Source organism: Thunnus maccoyii, chromosome 4, assembly GCF_910596095.1.
Source record: "Thunnus maccoyii chromosome 4, fThuMac1.1, whole genome shotgun sequence".
Lineage (NCBI taxonomy): Eukaryota > Metazoa > Chordata > Actinopteri > Scombriformes > Scombridae > Thunnus > Thunnus maccoyii.
Window position 1 is genome coordinate 32,097,822 of NC_056536.1, and position 17,399 is coordinate 32,115,220.

A 17,399-nucleotide genomic window follows, 5' to 3' on the forward strand; every position below is an offset into this window, starting at 1 on the left:
GTGACATCAAGAGTCTGTATGACTCATCATCCAACAGCCAGTCAGAGACCGAGAAGCAGCTCCTACTGTTGTTTGGGTCATGTGACTCATGTGATGTCAGAGTTACAGCTGCATGAAAAACAACTCAGAGAAATAATGCAGAGAGGATGTTAACCAAGTTTAAGTTTAAGTGATGTGAATAGTTTAGCTGAAGATGTTATCTGACCAGGTGAGTCCTGCTCCATGCAGCTGCTGTTTCAGAATAACATAGATAAAATAAAGCTACATGGTCAGGTGAGGTCACCTGTTTAAGTGATGATGAGGTTACCTGAGGAGGATGAAGGTATTTGGCCAGGTGAAGTTACCTGGTTCAACCGGTTTAGCTGATGTTACCTGATGACGTTATGTTGTCAGGTGGTCCAATGATGTTACATGTTTAAGTTATGTTACCAGCTCAGCTCAGAATGTGTGGAGCTGTGGCATCCAGGGACGGCTGGTTAAGACAGGGGAGAGTCTATCAGGGGCTTCGACTGTACTGCTGAGATGCAGCAGGTTTCCTCGCTGCTAGCTAAGCTTATGAGTGAGCAGGAGGCAGCAACCGGCAGGGCAATGGCTTGCGGCGGCCTCTTGGTCGACCCCATCCACTTATCAGGTTCTATTGCATGAACATGACAGTCAGCACTTCATTTGCTGATTGTGTGCTTGGCTCTGTGCAGTAGGACATAGCTGAACTTACCATGCCTCTGGGCCCTTGGCTCTTGCAAGAATGGATCCTGGTTTAGATTGATGTCATTGTCTAGCATCTGGTGGGGCCAGCTAAGCCTTGGTTGCATTTTGCACCCAGGTCATGGGTGTGTACATCGTGTATATAGTTCCTTTATTTGAGTACATGGGTGACTGGTGGAGGTGACGTCTCTGCTGCTTCATGCTCCCGTAGGTGCAGCCTGGTCTGCTTGGTTTCCTCGCAGTGTGTCTTACAGAGTCTCTGTACATATGGAATATATAGGGTGGAGAGATAGTCTCAACGCAAAAGAGAACAGAAGGTTAAATTGTAACCCAGGTTTTCTGAGTGGAGCGACTCTCTCTCCAGCTCCACACTGCTCTGAAATAATCAAGGTTAACCGAAGAGGCCACGTATGTGTGGTGTTTTCATAATCATGTGTTGCCAATCAGTGCGTAGCCACCACAGGTGATGTGTCTTAAAGAATATCCCTGTCTGCTGCATTTGTTGAGGTCGGTCGCTGTACATATGGAATATGTAGGGTGGATGTGGTCTCTCTACTCAGAGAACCTGACCAGGTGTGTCCTTACAGAATAAAGGTGAGAAAAAAATGCAGCTCTTAAGCTTCATATTTGTTGAGGGCCAAAGTTAATTTTTTCACCTCTGAAACAGCAGTTGTCAAAAAAAGTCTCACCTCAAGGTCCATTTAGTAGCTATTCTGGGGCTTTTGATCATATCACATGATCTTCATCAGTAGATGGAGTTGCCCGGTCCTCTTGTAATGTCCAAATTTGCATTTTTTCTGAGCACTATATGACTTTAACTTTCAGGTCAACATGGACAGGAAGTCATTACAGTGACTCTGCGGTGAGATTGTTTTAACCCTTTACAGTAACATTAGATCCTGAAAACTTCACATCTCTGTTGATCATTTAATAAATCATCAACAGCTGCTATGAAGAAAGGAAATAAAACTGTTGTTTTGTAAAATGCTGACCAGGATGTGTCACAGATTAAAACAAAGTTGTCTCATATGTGTGAAAGCTGGTAATCTTTGAATGTTTGCAGTAGAGAGAAGGACACAGACAGATGACAGTGTGGTGGATACTGACTTTAATTCAAATAAAACAAGAGTGTTTTTGTTTCACCACAGACAGACGTGATCACACTGACAGAGCTGCTGCACACAAGCTGAAGTACATGAACACATCAAGAACGAACCAATCACAAAGCTCATGAGCCGTCACCATGGTTATTGTTACTGTCCGTTATCTGTCTGAACAGATTCACACTGATGGATGGAGCTGGAGTCAGTGTGGAGCAGTTTTTCAAGGTAAATCTTTAAAAATGTGACTTTTTATAGAGAAGGAGAAAAGTGGTTGGGGGAGGGGGGGACTACAAGTCCCAGAGAGCATTGCTGTAAGAAATAGCCAATCACACAGCTTCAGGTGAATTGAGAGAACATGTTGGCTAAATTCACAAATATGAGTCATCTCACTTTTGGATTTTGGATCAATTCAGCAACTGTGGAGCTGCTGCTGAGGCTTATGGGTAATGTAGTGTTTGGGGCCATTGCACAGACCAAACTCAGGGAAGGAAATATGTAAATTTTGTAGTTATTATAGTTAAAATAGAGACAAAGTTTATTGGGAGGAATTTCCTTAAAAGAACAGTTCAATTTAAACCCAAATAAATATGAATTCACTGTTCATTTATTATTGTAAACTTTTATTTTTCATATACGTATGTTGAATTACTTTTTGCCTGTAGACAAATTTCACATTTTTGCATGTTCAGCTAATCAAATCACTCTTTAGGTCAGTGTTTTTACAGCTTTGAAGTGTTGTGTCCTGCAGCACAGTATCTACAGTGTGCAGCTTACAGCACAACTATCCTGTTGTTGTTAACAGAAATATTTATGTTGTAAAATCTTCTGAGTATCCAAAATAAGCCTGAATGTGTTTTAAAAGATATCTCAGTGTTTTTAATGTAGTTGTTTTTAGTCGTAATTTCACTTTCTTGTCACAGTGCTTTGTATTTCATTAGTGTTACACTAGTGATCAGTTGAAATACACCAATTCTCTATTAGATCAATAATTTGTACCAAACGATATCATCCTTTTAGGAGACGTTTTGGGATTATATAAGGAAACTACAAACCCATAAAATAAACCTCCCTGCTCTTCACTTCACTCCTCCATCACTTCATCATTTGTCCTCATTTTAACAACAAACAACATGATCAGGTACGTTTTCACCAAAAGCAGCAAAAACATAAAATACAGAAACAAAAAATGAAAAACCTGAAAGACAATGACAGAATAAACCTCCTCCTCATCCCTCCTTCACCTGTTCTCCCTCCATCCTTCCTCCTCTCCTCTCCTCCTCTTCTTACTCCCTCATATACTCAAGAATCTGATCAATTAGTATTTGGGGGTCGTAGTTCGGGGCAGCTCTCCTCCGGCGCCTACGACTCCCATGGTTCAGTTCTTCCATGGCGGTGGTTGCCATGGTATCGATGCGTTTCATCCTTTGCAGCCCGGCAGCGGGGTGGAGCCTCTCCTCCTCCTCTTCCTCCTCCTCTTCCAGCCTCTTCACCCTGAGTAGAGGGGGCTCGTTGCTAGGCGCCGGAGGGGCCATATCGTCAAGGGAACGTCGGGTTCTCCTGTGGGCGGAGCTAGCAGGTTCAGCTCCTGTGACAGACAGGTCCCTCCTCATTCGGCGACTGGAGGAGATAACCTGGGCGTTGTCAGGGCCAATGCTGGACAGTATCCTAGCAACCATACGTCTGAAAATGAGAAGACACAGGTAGGCTACCGTTAGTGGTCCTATTTCTTTATGTGAAGACTACATTTCCCATCAGCCCACTGCCTGAAGAAGTACCACACCAATCACAGGCCTGATTGGCTTCAGAAAATAAGTGCAAAAACACTTTATTCACCCAAATTTACTGGAAATAGATTAATTTCCCAAAACAAATAAAAAAACCCTCATAAAATATGGTAACATGTCCTGAAAAAGTCATAATATGTCAAAAAAAATCTTTTTCTCAAGATTGTTCATGCAAACAGTTACCCTACAAACATGTGCTACATAAAAACCAAAACTAGGTTCTAAAAGAGGCTAAAATGCTGCAGAGTTGGTCACAAATATGAGTTCACACCTACCAGACAGACTTTACCATCACACTTTTGATCCGTTGTTATGTAAGATAATAACAATGATTAGTATAATTTTAGTATCGACTTTCTGTGTCTCAGGAAATGACTGATCACCTCAGAGTGTCCTGGTCTCTGTTCAGTCTGGATGAAACTCGCCCCGCCTGCTGGAGTCTCTCCTGTCTCGCTCTCTCCAGCAGAGCCTGAGCCACCTGAGGCTCCATCCTGCCAATCACAGGTCAGAGCTTCAGTTATTCAGAACTCTGATTACTGACAAACCTCAAGAGACTCAATTAGCGTTAAGAAGGATTACAAATTCGATAAGTGGATTCAGACTCAATAAAATACTGTCAAACCCCAACCCTCGCCACTCTGGTCACCTGTCTAGCAGAGCCTGAGCCAGCTGGGGCTCCAGGAGGCCCCACCAGGCAGCTGGTGGCCTCCCCATGCTCAGCCCCCGCCCCGTCTCGTCGTAGTCTGGGGGAACCGGGCCCTGGAAGTCCCCTGGTGGCCCCTGATCGTCCTCCTCATCCTCCTCCTCCTCAACCACCTCCACGTCTCCTGGACCGACCAATCCCGCATCTTCTGCCTCATTCAGTAGGCGGAGCAGGGAGGCCAGGTAGGCTGCGAAGACATTTGATGGGTTAGTTAGTTGAGTCTTTGTCGTTCTATTTCTTAAAAACAAATGAGCTGATTATTCATGATGTTTTCATAATAAAGTGATTCATGGAAAAGATTTTAAAGTCCACAAAAATACAATGGATTGTTTGGGGAAAAAAACATAATATTTCATGAATAAAGACAAAATATTTGACAGAAATTGTCATAGTTTCTGCAAAAACTCAGGATACTATGTAAGTAGTTAAAATATTTTAAGGGTTAGTTGTCATATTTTGGGAAAAAAATAATATTTCAAGAAAAACATCAAATTTGTCAAGCAAAATGTAATAATTTTAGAAAAAAAAATGTCAGAATATCATTGGGAAAAATAAAAGTTGGAATTTGTCAGAAGTTTTAAGTTGTGTCATTTTGGGAAAAAGTCATAATTTGTTCATTTTAAAAGATGTAATTTGTTGAAAAAATCATTTAATATCTTGTGAAAAAGATTTTAGGGAGAAGTTGTATTATACTGAGGAACAAAAAAAGTCGTAATATATGAAAAAGGCATAAAAAATTACCAAATTTGGGGGGGGGGGGGGGTTATGATGTTGATAAAAAAAATTGTAATATTGAGAGAAAAATTACATAATATTTTCCCCCCAAAAAACTCATAACATGTCAAGAAAAATTCTGCAAAAAATATTTTTAGAGAAAAAGGTTTTTTTTGAGAAAATGTTGGTCAGGATTAATTGTGCATAAACAGATTAAAGCTCTCAACCTGCCCGCTGCTCCTCCTCCTGCTCCCGCCTCTGGTCTCTCTCCACCAATCGCTGCAAGGCCTGGTCCAAGCCCCTCCCCCTCCAGTCGTCTGACTGGTAGTAAAGGTCATTGGCTCCGCCTCCTCCCTGCGCAGCAGGATATGACATCATCTGCTCTTCGTAGGGCAGCAGGTTACGGACATCCCTGCGCTGGCGTCTGGCTCCGCCCACTGAGACATCCAGGCCACGCCCACCACCACGAGCTGCGGGTAGAGACTGAGCAAGAGAGAGACTCGTTACCTGTCTTACACAAGGGAGAGGAAGAGTAGCCCCACCCCCTCACCTGTACAAAGCAGGTGTCCTCATTTTCTTTAAGTTTTATTGTGTTTACCATGTAAAGACCCCATGAGGCTTTAACAGCGTGCCAAAAGTTAAGACTTTTAATTTTACTCCTTTGTTTCTTTCAGAGAATTCTGTTCAGAAACAGTAAATATTTCTCAAGTTTCAGTCCTTGAACATGTTATTTTCTGCACAAAAACAGAATCTGTATCCGCCGCTATGCAGACGACACAAAGCTCTTCGTATCTGCTTCACCCGATGATCTGAACCCTCTCAGTCTCAAAAACTACTGATGGGATGGTTCAAATTTGTCTTATATACTTAAATAAGAACAGGACAGAAGCTGAAACATGCCTCATGTGGTTTTCTGTCCAGGTTCTGTGAGATAAATGAGGATCTACTGCTGAACTGGACATCTGAACACCTGAGAATATTAGGTATATATTAGTAATATTGGGTTAAATGATCACTTTGTTAGTGTTAGAGAAATACTTCACAATTCACCATTTTTCAAGTGTGTCCTAAAACAACAGTCAGGTGTTCATATGAACAGTGAAAGAGGTTTTCCTCGCTGTAATCATTCCTCCTGTTCATACTGGACATTAAAAGATCCTTCAAATGTGCTTTCGATGTAAGTGATGGAGGCCAAAATCCACAGTGTGTCCACACAGTCATTTAGTGCAAAAATGCATTTAAAAGTCTCTGTGAAGCTTATATGAGGCTTCATCAGTCTGAGTTAGTCATATCAAGTGGATATCTGACACATTTACAGTCTTTTTAGCATCAAATTCCCTCTTTGTGTTTCCTCGGACAGTGTTTCCCTGTTGAGCTTCCGTGGAAGTATAGTAACAAAAAGAGGGACTTTGGCACTAAAAAGACTGTAACGTTGAAAGCTCCTCTGAATGAGGAAATCTGTCCACATGTATAGACGTCATCTGAACTGCACTACCGCTCCGGATCAGAATTACTACAGCCACCAGATGGCATCTGTCACTCCTACTGTGACTATATGTTGTTTTTGAGCGACTGATATTATGATCTGTTGTGTCGTTCTTCTTGAGAGGAAAGTCTTCTGAATAGTATTTAATATAGTCCAACCATTTCATCCATCTTCTTCAATACTTTAATAAATTGCTGACATATTTTTCATGAGGAGCTTTTTCTTCAACTTTTTCTGTAAAGCATTTGAGCATCTTGAAAAGCTCTCTGTGAATGTTTTGTTAATCGTCTTCTTCTTATCATTGTTGTCGTTGTTGTTCTTATCATTAACACCCTATCATCAGTGTATGGGCGTTTCCTGCTGTTGGACAAGACAGAGACAGCAGACACACAAATGAGCACCACTCAAGTTGAAATAAAATCTGCAATATCCTTTAAATTACCAGGATAACGGACATTAAGAAATATCATTTCCACAAGTGGGAAAATTTTGTCATGATCTCCAGATAAAAGAAAATCTGAATTTATTTCTGCAGGCGAACGCGGCTGAAGACGAAGAACAGATGATTTATTCGGTATTCACTGTCTTCACCTCCCACTCATCATCACTGCACTTCCTGTGAGTCACAGCTGAGTCACACACACACACTCTGCAGTCTGTCGTCCTGATATGATGAGTAAAGTTTCATCTTGTTGAATGTTGCGGCTGGTGTTTCTCATCCTGACCACAGATCATTTATTGGTGCTAGAGGCACCACTCTGCAGTCAAAACTTACCACAGTTATCTGACTGCATAACATGGCCAAAAGTATGTGGACAGCTGAACATATGTGACGGTGTAACATGTGACGGTGACTCCACGCTCCTGCTATCAGTTTTTCCTCCAGATGTTGGAACTTGCAGAGATTTTCATTCAGACAGTAGAACATTAGCGAGGTCTGTCCACATAATTTTGGTATATATATAGCCTCTCCTCCTCGGGTCATTGATTGACATGATTTAGTGAGTCATGCTTTCTGGTTTCTGGTTGTTTGACCTGCCCATTGAGTCAATCAAACGCTCACATAACAACGTATTCACCAGCGGTGGAAAAAAGTACATTTACTCAAGTACTGTACTTAAGTACAATTTTGAGGTACTTCTACTCTACTTATTTCCATTTGATGCTACTTTATACTTCCACTCCACTACATTTCAGAGGGAAATAATATTTGACAGCTTTAGTTACTTTTCAGATGAAGATTTGACACAATGGATAATATAAACAAGTTTTTTAAATACAACATATTGTTAAAGATGAAACCAGTAGTTTCCAACCGTTTTGGCTTTTGACGTCTTACAAAAAGCAGTGTGTAGTCGGGGTCACATTTCAGATGTCTATGAGTTGTTAACAGCTCCACCAAACAGTGGTTTTTCCCTCTAAACTTCTCACATGGTTTCATTTCAATAAATGAAGTAAAAAAGCATCATCTAAAGCTGGAACATGTTCCCAAGGTTTTCTGTCCACGTTATGACATACATGAAGATCTACAGCTGAACCGAACATAAAACACCTGGAAGCCTCAGCAGTTTAACAAAGATATTTTAAATTTATTGTGTTAGTATTCAACAACTACATTTCCCATGAGTCTTAGCTGCAGGCTTCTGACTGTGAGACAAGTGCAGCTCTAAGCTGAACAGTTTACACTACATTAAACCACTGTGTGTGTTTGTGTGTGTGTTTTATGAGGGTTCTGTCAGTGTCCAGGGAGACGTGCTGTTGCCATGGCAGCGTAACGAGCTGGTCTGTTCCTGCCTACACTAATTTGATTGGTCGTCTATGTGTGTGTGTGTTTGTGTGTGTTTGTGTAAAGGGATTGTATGTCCTTTTTTGTGAGGACTAGTTTGAGTTTTATCCATCGCTGTGACATTACGGCCGGTCCTCATTGCTCATTACTTTTTTATTCTGTTATTGGTTAAGAGCAGATTGTCCTAGAGGGACGTCCTCCGCACATAGAATCAATGTCATTGGGCATTGTAAGTTTTTAACAGTTTAGCAATGATGTGAGCTTTATCTGGATTAATAAAAGTTATGAAGGGTTCATTATTGACTCACACATCTTCATCATGGATGCAATATCCTCATACTTATGGTAAATTCATCATCCAGTCTCACGAGAATACATGCAGTTGACCACAAGAGTTGAGAACTGAAAATGAGCGGCTCGCTGAGTTTGAAAAGCAACAGGAACAAGAGGACAGAAATGGAGCAGAAATAAGGCTGTTGTTTACTTTTAAAGTTTGCTTGTATGTTCTATAAAGCTCATTAGCATTAGCATTAGCCTGCATTAGCATTTGCCTGTTGCAGCCTCAGTGGAAACTGGAGCAAAGTGCATCAGATGGAATGAAAAGAGTTAACAATTCAAATTGTTAGATTATCTACAAGAAGTTGTACTTTTGATGATAATCTTTTTCTGTGTTGTTTATCCTGATGAAATAAAGTTGCACGTTAATATTGATACAGTGTGTTTCTGTAAAAATGACTACATGTCTTGTATTAACTAAGATAACCTACTTGATGTGTTTGGTTATATATGATTCATTATCAAGAGTATCTTGAAAGTGACACATTGTTAAGATGTATAACAGATGTCTGGGTCAGACAGGATGTTGGTTGGACCATTTTAGCGCATAAAGCATATTAAGTTGTTCATCTGGACATACAGGATGTATAAAGCTGCAGATTGCCTATCTAACTATTTTTTGTGTTCAGAAGGCAGGGATGGAGAGTGATGTTGCTGTGAAGGAGACAAAGACTGATGGAGTTTGATAAAGAGAAGAGATGGAGACAGATAGAAAGACTTAGAGAGCTACTGATCGATCAGGGTGATCCTGTCTGACACTTAAGGCTTCTCAGATTTAAATCAAACACAAGTTTGTATGTCTGTACTTCTGAGGACTACTTGGTTGTATCACAGTACTGATGGAGCTCAATAAGACCGACTTCTTCGTTTCATGGCGGTATGGCGTTTACAACTAGTCAACAGTCTGAACCATAACCTGTATGGTGTAATGTCGCCCATTGATTTACCTTCCAAATAAGGAGGGCAGGGTGTTGTCCTTCACGCTGTGGGAACACGCCCCACTACCTCGGACCAAAATGAATGTTAGCTTACCAGGAACACCAAGCACTGAACACTTGGCCAATGTTAGCTACTTTAGCTAAATTGTGCTAACAGGGCATGTGTTTATAATCAAGTAACATTAAACTTAGTGAAATAATGGGACAGTAAGAGAGCAGCAGGTGAGCCAACTGTCAATCACCACCCACACAGCAGACATCAAAGCTACTTTAAGTCTTCAAATCTTATTAATGGAGCAATGATTTCCAAAATGACCACCAGAACACTGATTAGAGGGCCTGAATTTAGAGATTGAGACCATAATGACTCATTGAAAACAATGATTGACTTAGTATTTGTAGAGAGAAGTTGAGGCTGTTTGAATGGGAGTCAGTCGGTGACATTGCACTTAAAGGTACTTTCATATTGGCTTCAGCCTAACAGGCTACAAGTTATTTTCAATGGAAGCCAGTGACATGAAGCTATATATTGACGCCCAACACTTGTTGCTGCCTGACAGGCATGATGTGTGCAGTTGAGCTGGCCTCAACTTTTTTCAGCAATCCAATGATTTGGTGAAGCATCAACCAACCACATTTTTCTTTCACCATGTCCACTCCCCTTTTCTCTCCCCATAATTCCTGTTCTGTTCCATCTAAAAAATGCCGTTAGCCAGTTCCCTGTACTATTTAACCCTAGCCTTTTTGTTTACCATGACACTAACAAAAAAAAATGTTTTAGTCACCTGGTCTAAACAGTGAGTGAGCAGTCTGAACAGTGAGTCAGCAGTCTGAACAGTGAGTCAGCTGTCTGAAAAGTGAGTCAGCAGTCTGAACAGTGAGTCAGCTGTCTGAAAAGTGAGTCAGCAGTCTGAACAGTGAGTCAGCAGTCTGAACAGTGAGTCAGCAGTCTGAACAGTTAGTCCACAGTCTGAACAGTTAGTCAACAGTCTGAACAGTTAGTCCACAGTCTGAGCAGTGAGTGAACAGTCTGAACAGTTGGTCAACAGTCTGAACAGTTAGTCAGCTGTCTGAAAAGTGAGTCAGCAGTCTGAACAGTGAGTCAGCTGTCTGAAAAGTGAGTCAGCAGTCTGAACAGTGAGTCAACAGTCTGAACAGTGAGTCAGCAGTCTGAACAGTTAGTCCACAGTCTGAACAGTTAGTCAACAGTCTGAACAGTTAGTCCACAGTCTGAACAGTTAGTCAACAGTCTGAACAGTTAGTCAACAGTCTGAGCAGTGAGTGAACAGTCTGAACAGTTGGTCAACAGTCTGAACAGTGAGTCAGCAGTCTGAACAGTGAGTCAACAGTCTGAACAGTTAGTCAACAGTCTGAACAGTTAGTCCACAGTCTGAGCAGTGAGTGAACAGTCTGAACAGTTGGTCAACAGTCTGAACAGTGAGTCAGCAGTCTGAACAGTGAGTCAACAGTCTGAACAGTTAGTCAACAGTCTGAGCAGTGAGTCAACAGTCTGAACAGTTAGTCCACAGTCTGAGCAGTGGGTGAACAGTCTGAACAGTTAGTCAACAGTCTGAACAGTTAGTCAACAGTCTGAACAGTTAGTCCACAGTCTGAGCAGTGAGTGAACAGTCTGAACAGTTGGTCAACAGTCTGAACAGTGAGTCAGCAGTCTGAACAGTGAGTCAACAGTCTGAACAGTTAGTCAACAGTCTGAGCAGTGAGTCAACAGTCTGAACAGTTAGTCCACAGTCTGAGCAGTGGGTGAACAGTCTGAACAGTTAGTCAACAGTCTGAACAGTTAGTCCACAGTCTGAGCAGTGAGTGAACAGTCTGAACAGTTGGTCAACAGTCTGAACAGTGAGTCAGCAGTCTGAACAGTGAGTCAGCAGTCTGAACAGTGAGTCTGCAGTCTGAACAGTGAGTCAGCAGTCTGAACAGTGAGTTAACAGTCTGAACAGTGAGTCAGCAGTCTGAACAGTGAGTGAACAGTCTGAACAGTGAGTGAACAGTCTGAACTGTGAGTCAGCAGTCTGAACAGTGAGTGAACAGTCTGAACAGTGAGTTAACAGTCTGAACAGTGAGTCAGCAGTCTCAACGGTGAGTGAACAGTCTGAACAGTGAGTGAACAGTTTGAACAGTGAGTCAGCAGTCTGAACAGTGAGTGAACAGTCTGAACAGTGAGTGAACAGTCTGAACTGTGAGTCAGCAGTCTGAACAGTGAGCGAACAGTCTGAACAGTGAGTGAACAGTCTGAATAGTGAGTGAACAGTCTGAACAGTGAGTCAGCAGTCTGAACAGTGAGTGAACGGTTTGAACAGTGAGTCAGCAGTCTGAACAGTGACTGAACAGTCTGAACAGTGAGTCAGCAGTCTGAACAGTGAGTCAGCAGTCTGAATAGTGAGTGAACAGCTTGCACAGTGAGTGAACAGTCTGAATAGTGATTGAACAGTCTGAACAGGGAGTGAACAGTCTGAACAGTGAGTCAGCAGTCTGAACAGTGAGTCAGCAGTCTGAATAGTGAGTGAACAGTTTGAACAGTGAGTCAGCAGTCTGAACAGTGAGTCTGCAGTCTGAATAGTGAGTGAACAGCTTGCACAGTGAGTGAACAGTCTGAACAGTGAGTGAACAGTCTGAACAGTGAGTCAGCAGTCTGAACAGTGAGTGAACAGTCTGAACAGTGAGTGAACAGTCTGAACTGTGAGTCAGCAGTCTGAACAGTGAGTGAACAGTCTGAACAGTGAGTTAACAGTCTGAACAGTGAGTCAGCAGTCTCAACGGTGAGTGAACAGTCTGAACAGTGAGTGAACAGTTTGAACAGTGAGTCAGCAGTCTGAACAGTGAGTGAACAGTCTGAACAGTGAGTGAACAGTCTGAACTGTGAGTCAGCAGTCTGAACAGTGAGCGAACAGTCTGAACAGTGAGTGAACAGTCTGAATAGTGAGTGAACAGTCTGAACAGTGAGTCAGCAGTCTGAACAGTGAGTGAACGGTTTGAACAGTGAGTCAGCAGTCTGAACAGTGACTGAACAGTCTGAACAGTGAGTCAGCAGTCTGAACAGTGAGTCAGCAGTCTGAATAGTGAGTGAACAGCTTGCACAGTGAGTGAACAGTCTGAATAGTGATTGAACAGTCTGAACAGGGAGTGAACAGTCTGAACAGTGAGTCAGCAGTCTGAACAGTGAGTCAGCAGTCTGAATAGTGAGTGAACAGTTTGAACAGTGAGTCAGCAGTCTGAACAGTGAGTCTGCAGTCTGAATAGTGAGTGAACAGCTTGCACAGTGAGTGAACAGTCTGAACAGTGAGTGAACAGTCTGAACAGTGAGTCAGCAGTCTGAACAGTGAGTGAACAGTTTGAACAGTGAGGCAGCAGTCTGAACAGTGAGTCAGCAGTCTGAACAGTGAGCAAACAGTCTGAATAACGAGTGAACAGTCTGAACAGTGAGTGAACAGTCTGAATAGTGAGCGAACAGTCTGAATAGTGAGCGAACAGTCTGAACAGTGAGTGAACAGTCTCAACAGTTAGTCAACACTCTGAACAGTGAGTGAACAGTCTGAACTGTGAGTGAACAGTCTGAACGGTGAGTCAACAGTCTGAATAGTGAGTGAACAGTCTGAACTGTGAGTCAACAGTCTGGAAAGTGAGTGAGCAGTCTGAACAGTGACTCAGCAGTCTGAACAGCAACAACTAGAATATAATAATAATCATATTACTAATAACGTAACTGTAGAAGAAGAAGAATATATAATGATGATGATGATGTCGATGGTGATGACCATGATGATGATGATGATGATGATGGTGGTGATGCATCTCCATTGTAGAAGTAATTAACCAGCAGGCTGTTGACTGTTTTTCTCCTCGCTGTGAGCTGTCGACTCTTTAACTGAACAGATATGAGGTTCAGTCTTGTGGAAAATGAAGCAGCTTTAATTTCCTGCTGAAGTGTTTTTATGTTTGTCAGAGATAAAGAGACACAGTCAGCAGCTGCACGCACACACACACACACACACACACACACACACACACGCGCACACACACTGTGATTTATGACTGTGATAACTCTCAGACTGCATCAGTTCAGATTTATGATGCAAAGCTTTCAGTACAACAGGAGGTTTATACTCTGTGTGATTATGAGACATCAGCAGGTCTGATATGATGGAGAAGAGGAGGAGGAGGAGGAGGAAGGAGCTAATGAGTCCTCTGAGGAGCATCGCTCTGACTTGCGGCAGAAATTAGAGCTCTTTATGGATAGAAATACCTCAATAATTATGCTGATGCCATACGCACATCCATGTCTTACTGTGAGAAATATGTTTTTCATTAAGCAAAAGAAGAGTTTGTCTGATTAAAATACATTCTGAAACTGGAGAAATTATTTAAATAATCATATAATATATCAACAGAGAGGCAGCTTTTCCCTCCACGAAACCTTCTTTGTCTGCGACAGACTGAGTTTGTTCCATCCAAGAGCTTTAATGCATATTTTCAATTTGCACATTAAAAAAAAGTAGTGGAATCCTAAAAAAAAAAGTGTTTGTTGTTGTCTGAGGTATAAAAGTAGTTGTGTGGATAAAAAGCAAATATAAACAGACTTAGTGAATAAATGATGACGTACATGAATTATGTGACTTAAACATCACTGCAGAGATGAAAACATCAGATCTGTGTGGAGCGATGAGGAGACTGTTCCTCAAATGAATACATGAAACAAACAGAAATGTCGTATTTCCATCACGTTTTCCATCGTTTGAGCTTTGACTGCTGCTCTTTTAATGACGTCATCTCGTTTTGTCTCTTCTTCTTCTGTGATGGCATCAACAGCAGTGGATGGAAACAAGCATTCACTACATTTTATTTTGACAATTTTCTGGAAATTTGATTAAAATTTGCTCTACATTAGAATGAAACCTGGCACGTAGAGCATATTTAAGGACAGGTTCTTTTTTTTTTGAACAGTGAAACCTGTTTTTCTTGCTGTAATCATTCCTCCTGTTCATACTGACCATTAGAAGATCCCTTCATAATGACCTTACAATTGAAGTGATGGAGGACAAAATCCACAGTCCTCCTTCTGTGCAAATATGTATTTAAAAGTTTATCTGAAGCTAATATGAAGCTTCAGCGTCCAAATGAGTCAAATCAAGTAGATATCTTTCAACGTTACAGTCTTTTTAGTGCCAAAGTCCCTCTTTTTGTTACTATACTTCCACCTGCAGCTCAACAGGGAAACACTGTCCGAGGAAACACAAAGAGGGAATTTGATGCTAAAAAGACTGTAAATGTGTCAGATATCCACTTGATATGACTAACTCAGACTGATGAAGCTGAATATAAGCTTCACAGAGACTTTTAAATGACTGTGTGGACACACTGTGGATTTTATCCTCCATCACTTCCATTGAAGATGCTTTATTATCTAAGTTGTTTTTATTAAAACTGCGACTAAGAATGGCGGACGCCCAAAATGTCCTCACTGTCAAGATCTGAAATTGGTTCTCACAAATATAGAAGAACAGAAGTACACACACACACACACACACACACGCACACACACACACACACACACACACAGCAGCCATCAGGTGTCAGGAGACCTACTGTAACCTGTGTAATATATGGCCCTGTTGCCGTGGGTTACTGTCTCCTGTCGCTATGGTTACCAGGGGCTGAAACGTAATGTTCCTCCTGTCAGCTGCACACACAAATACACACACACACACACACACACACACACACACACACACACACACACACACACACTGACTCACGTTTGTCTTTCTGTCCCTGTGAGGACCCGTAATGACATAATATGATCTCCAGCTCCCAACGCAAACCTGAACCGTCATAAATAAATGCCAAACCCCAACTCCTACCCCCAAACTGAACCCTAAAACCAAATCTTAACCTTCAAACAGACCAATGAAGTAGTGAAAAGGCCAAAATGTCCTCACAGCGATGGTTTACAACGGAAACTGGTTTTTCACAAACATAAAAGCAACACAAGCACACACGCACGGATCATCAATAAATCAATAAAAATAATAAATTACATGTAAACAGAACAGACATAAATGCAGATAAACATCAGACAAAGATAACCTACATAACAGCGGGCAGGTAGATAAATAGCAGCGACATCATTCTGCATCACTCGCAGGTTACCATGACGACACGACATGACGATAAACGAACAAACATGCCACATACATGTTAATCTGTCTCTCTCTGTATGTATGTATGTGTTGACGGTGTGTGTGTGTCGTCCTACCTGAGCGGTGTGAATCAGAGCGGTGCTGAGCAGCAAGAGGCCGAGAGACGCCATACTGACTGAACACACACACGGAGACACACTGACTGAATCTACATCCACCGGAGCTGATAACACGGAGAGAGGAGGAGGAGGAGGAGGCGGAGGCGGAGGAGAGAGAGGAGAGGAAGGAAGAGATATTGAGTGATGGGGAGGAGAGAGGGCGGCGCTATGAAATGGATCACATCACTCAAGTTCTCAGATCATTACATCGGCTTCCTGTCTGTCAAAGAATTGATCAGGTGGTCTGGATCAGGTCTGCTTTCTGTCCCCAGAGTCAAAAAACTAAACCCGGAAACGCAGCGTTCAGTTTTTTATTCTTCATATCTGGAACAAACTCCCAGAAAACTGCAGGTCTGCTGCAACTCTCAGTTCTTTAAAGGTGCAGTATGTAGAATTTAGTGACATCTAGAGGAACAGACTTGGCGGAAATGTTATATAATATTCATAAGTATATTTTAATGAAGTGTATAATCACCTGAAAATAAGAATCGTGTTTTGGTTACCTTAGAATGAGACCTTTATATCTACAGAGGGAGCAGGTACCCTTCCACGGAGCCTTTTTTTTCCTAAGATGGCGAAGTCATGACCTTTACTCTGCCTCTGATTGGCTAGTACTCGTCTTCATTGGTTGGGTTGGTTAGGTTTAGGCCATAGACTGTATAAAATATGGACGTAGTTACCGTGACGTCACCCGTTGGTTTCTGAAGAGCGGTTTTGAAGCTCAAAGCGAGCCGCTACGGCCCGTCGCCGTCTTGGCAGTGCGTGACGCTGCCTAACTCCCAGCCAATCAAAAATGGGCAAAGAGACGGGCCGAATGGCTGAAACAAGCCACCTAGCGGCTGACGGACCTGTCACTCAAAGCAGCCATGTCCCTCATTATGCAGAACTTTATGGCTTAATGAAATTTAAACGGGTGAGTTATAAAAAAATTCACCCCCCGTACAGTTGTCATGAAAGAGGAAATTAGCTACAGACCAAAACCGTTGTTTGTACCAGGCTGTAAACATGTTTATTTCTGCTGTAAAGTTGGGCATTTTAACATGGAGGTCTATGGGGATTGACTCGCTTTTGGTGCCTCAAGTGGTCATTCAAGGAACTGCAGTTTTTGGCACTTCCTGTTGGCTTCATTTTTCAGCCCCGGAGGTTGCCGCTTGGTTTAGGCATGAGGAGTGAGAGAATATCAGGGTAAGCCAATCAGAGGTAGGAGAGTAGGGCGGGTCATGACTTCACCTTCCTGGGGAAGAAAAAAAAATCACTTCCTGTTTCTACAGTAGCCCAGAATGGGAAAACTAAACATGGAACCTGCTAGTTCATTGGTTTACTCATTAATTAATTTCATTCATTCATCCATTTGTTAAACTATTTTAACAATAGATTTGATATTTATTCATTTGTCCGTTCGTATAGTCATTCATTAATTCATTTTCTCATTCATTTGTTCATTCATCATTTTATTTATTCATTTTGCCCCAGATATGTTCATTCAGTCACGGCCATAACTCACCCCTTCATTTCTTCATATTCCCTCAGC

At 41.9% G+C, this 17,399-nt stretch overlaps 1 protein-coding gene across 1 annotated transcript; it reads right to left on the reverse strand.

The window, feature by feature from the left end:
* Positions 1 to 3,026: 3,026 nt before the first annotated feature.
* pcsk1nl (proprotein convertase subtilisin/kexin type 1 inhibitor, like) lies at positions 3,027 to 16,149 on the reverse strand. Its single transcript, XM_042407942.1, has 5 exons — positions 15,827 to 16,149; positions 5,237 to 5,492; positions 4,239 to 4,482; positions 3,976 to 4,083; positions 3,027 to 3,488 (listed from the first exon to the last, which is right to left on the reverse strand). The coding sequence occupies exons 1-5, from the start codon at positions 15,878 to 15,880 to the stop codon at positions 3,092 to 3,094; spliced, it is 1,059 nt and encodes a 352-aa protein (XP_042263876.1). The 5' UTR covers positions 15,881 to 16,149; the 3' UTR covers positions 3,027 to 3,091.
* Positions 16,150 to 17,399: the final 1,250 nt, after the last annotated feature.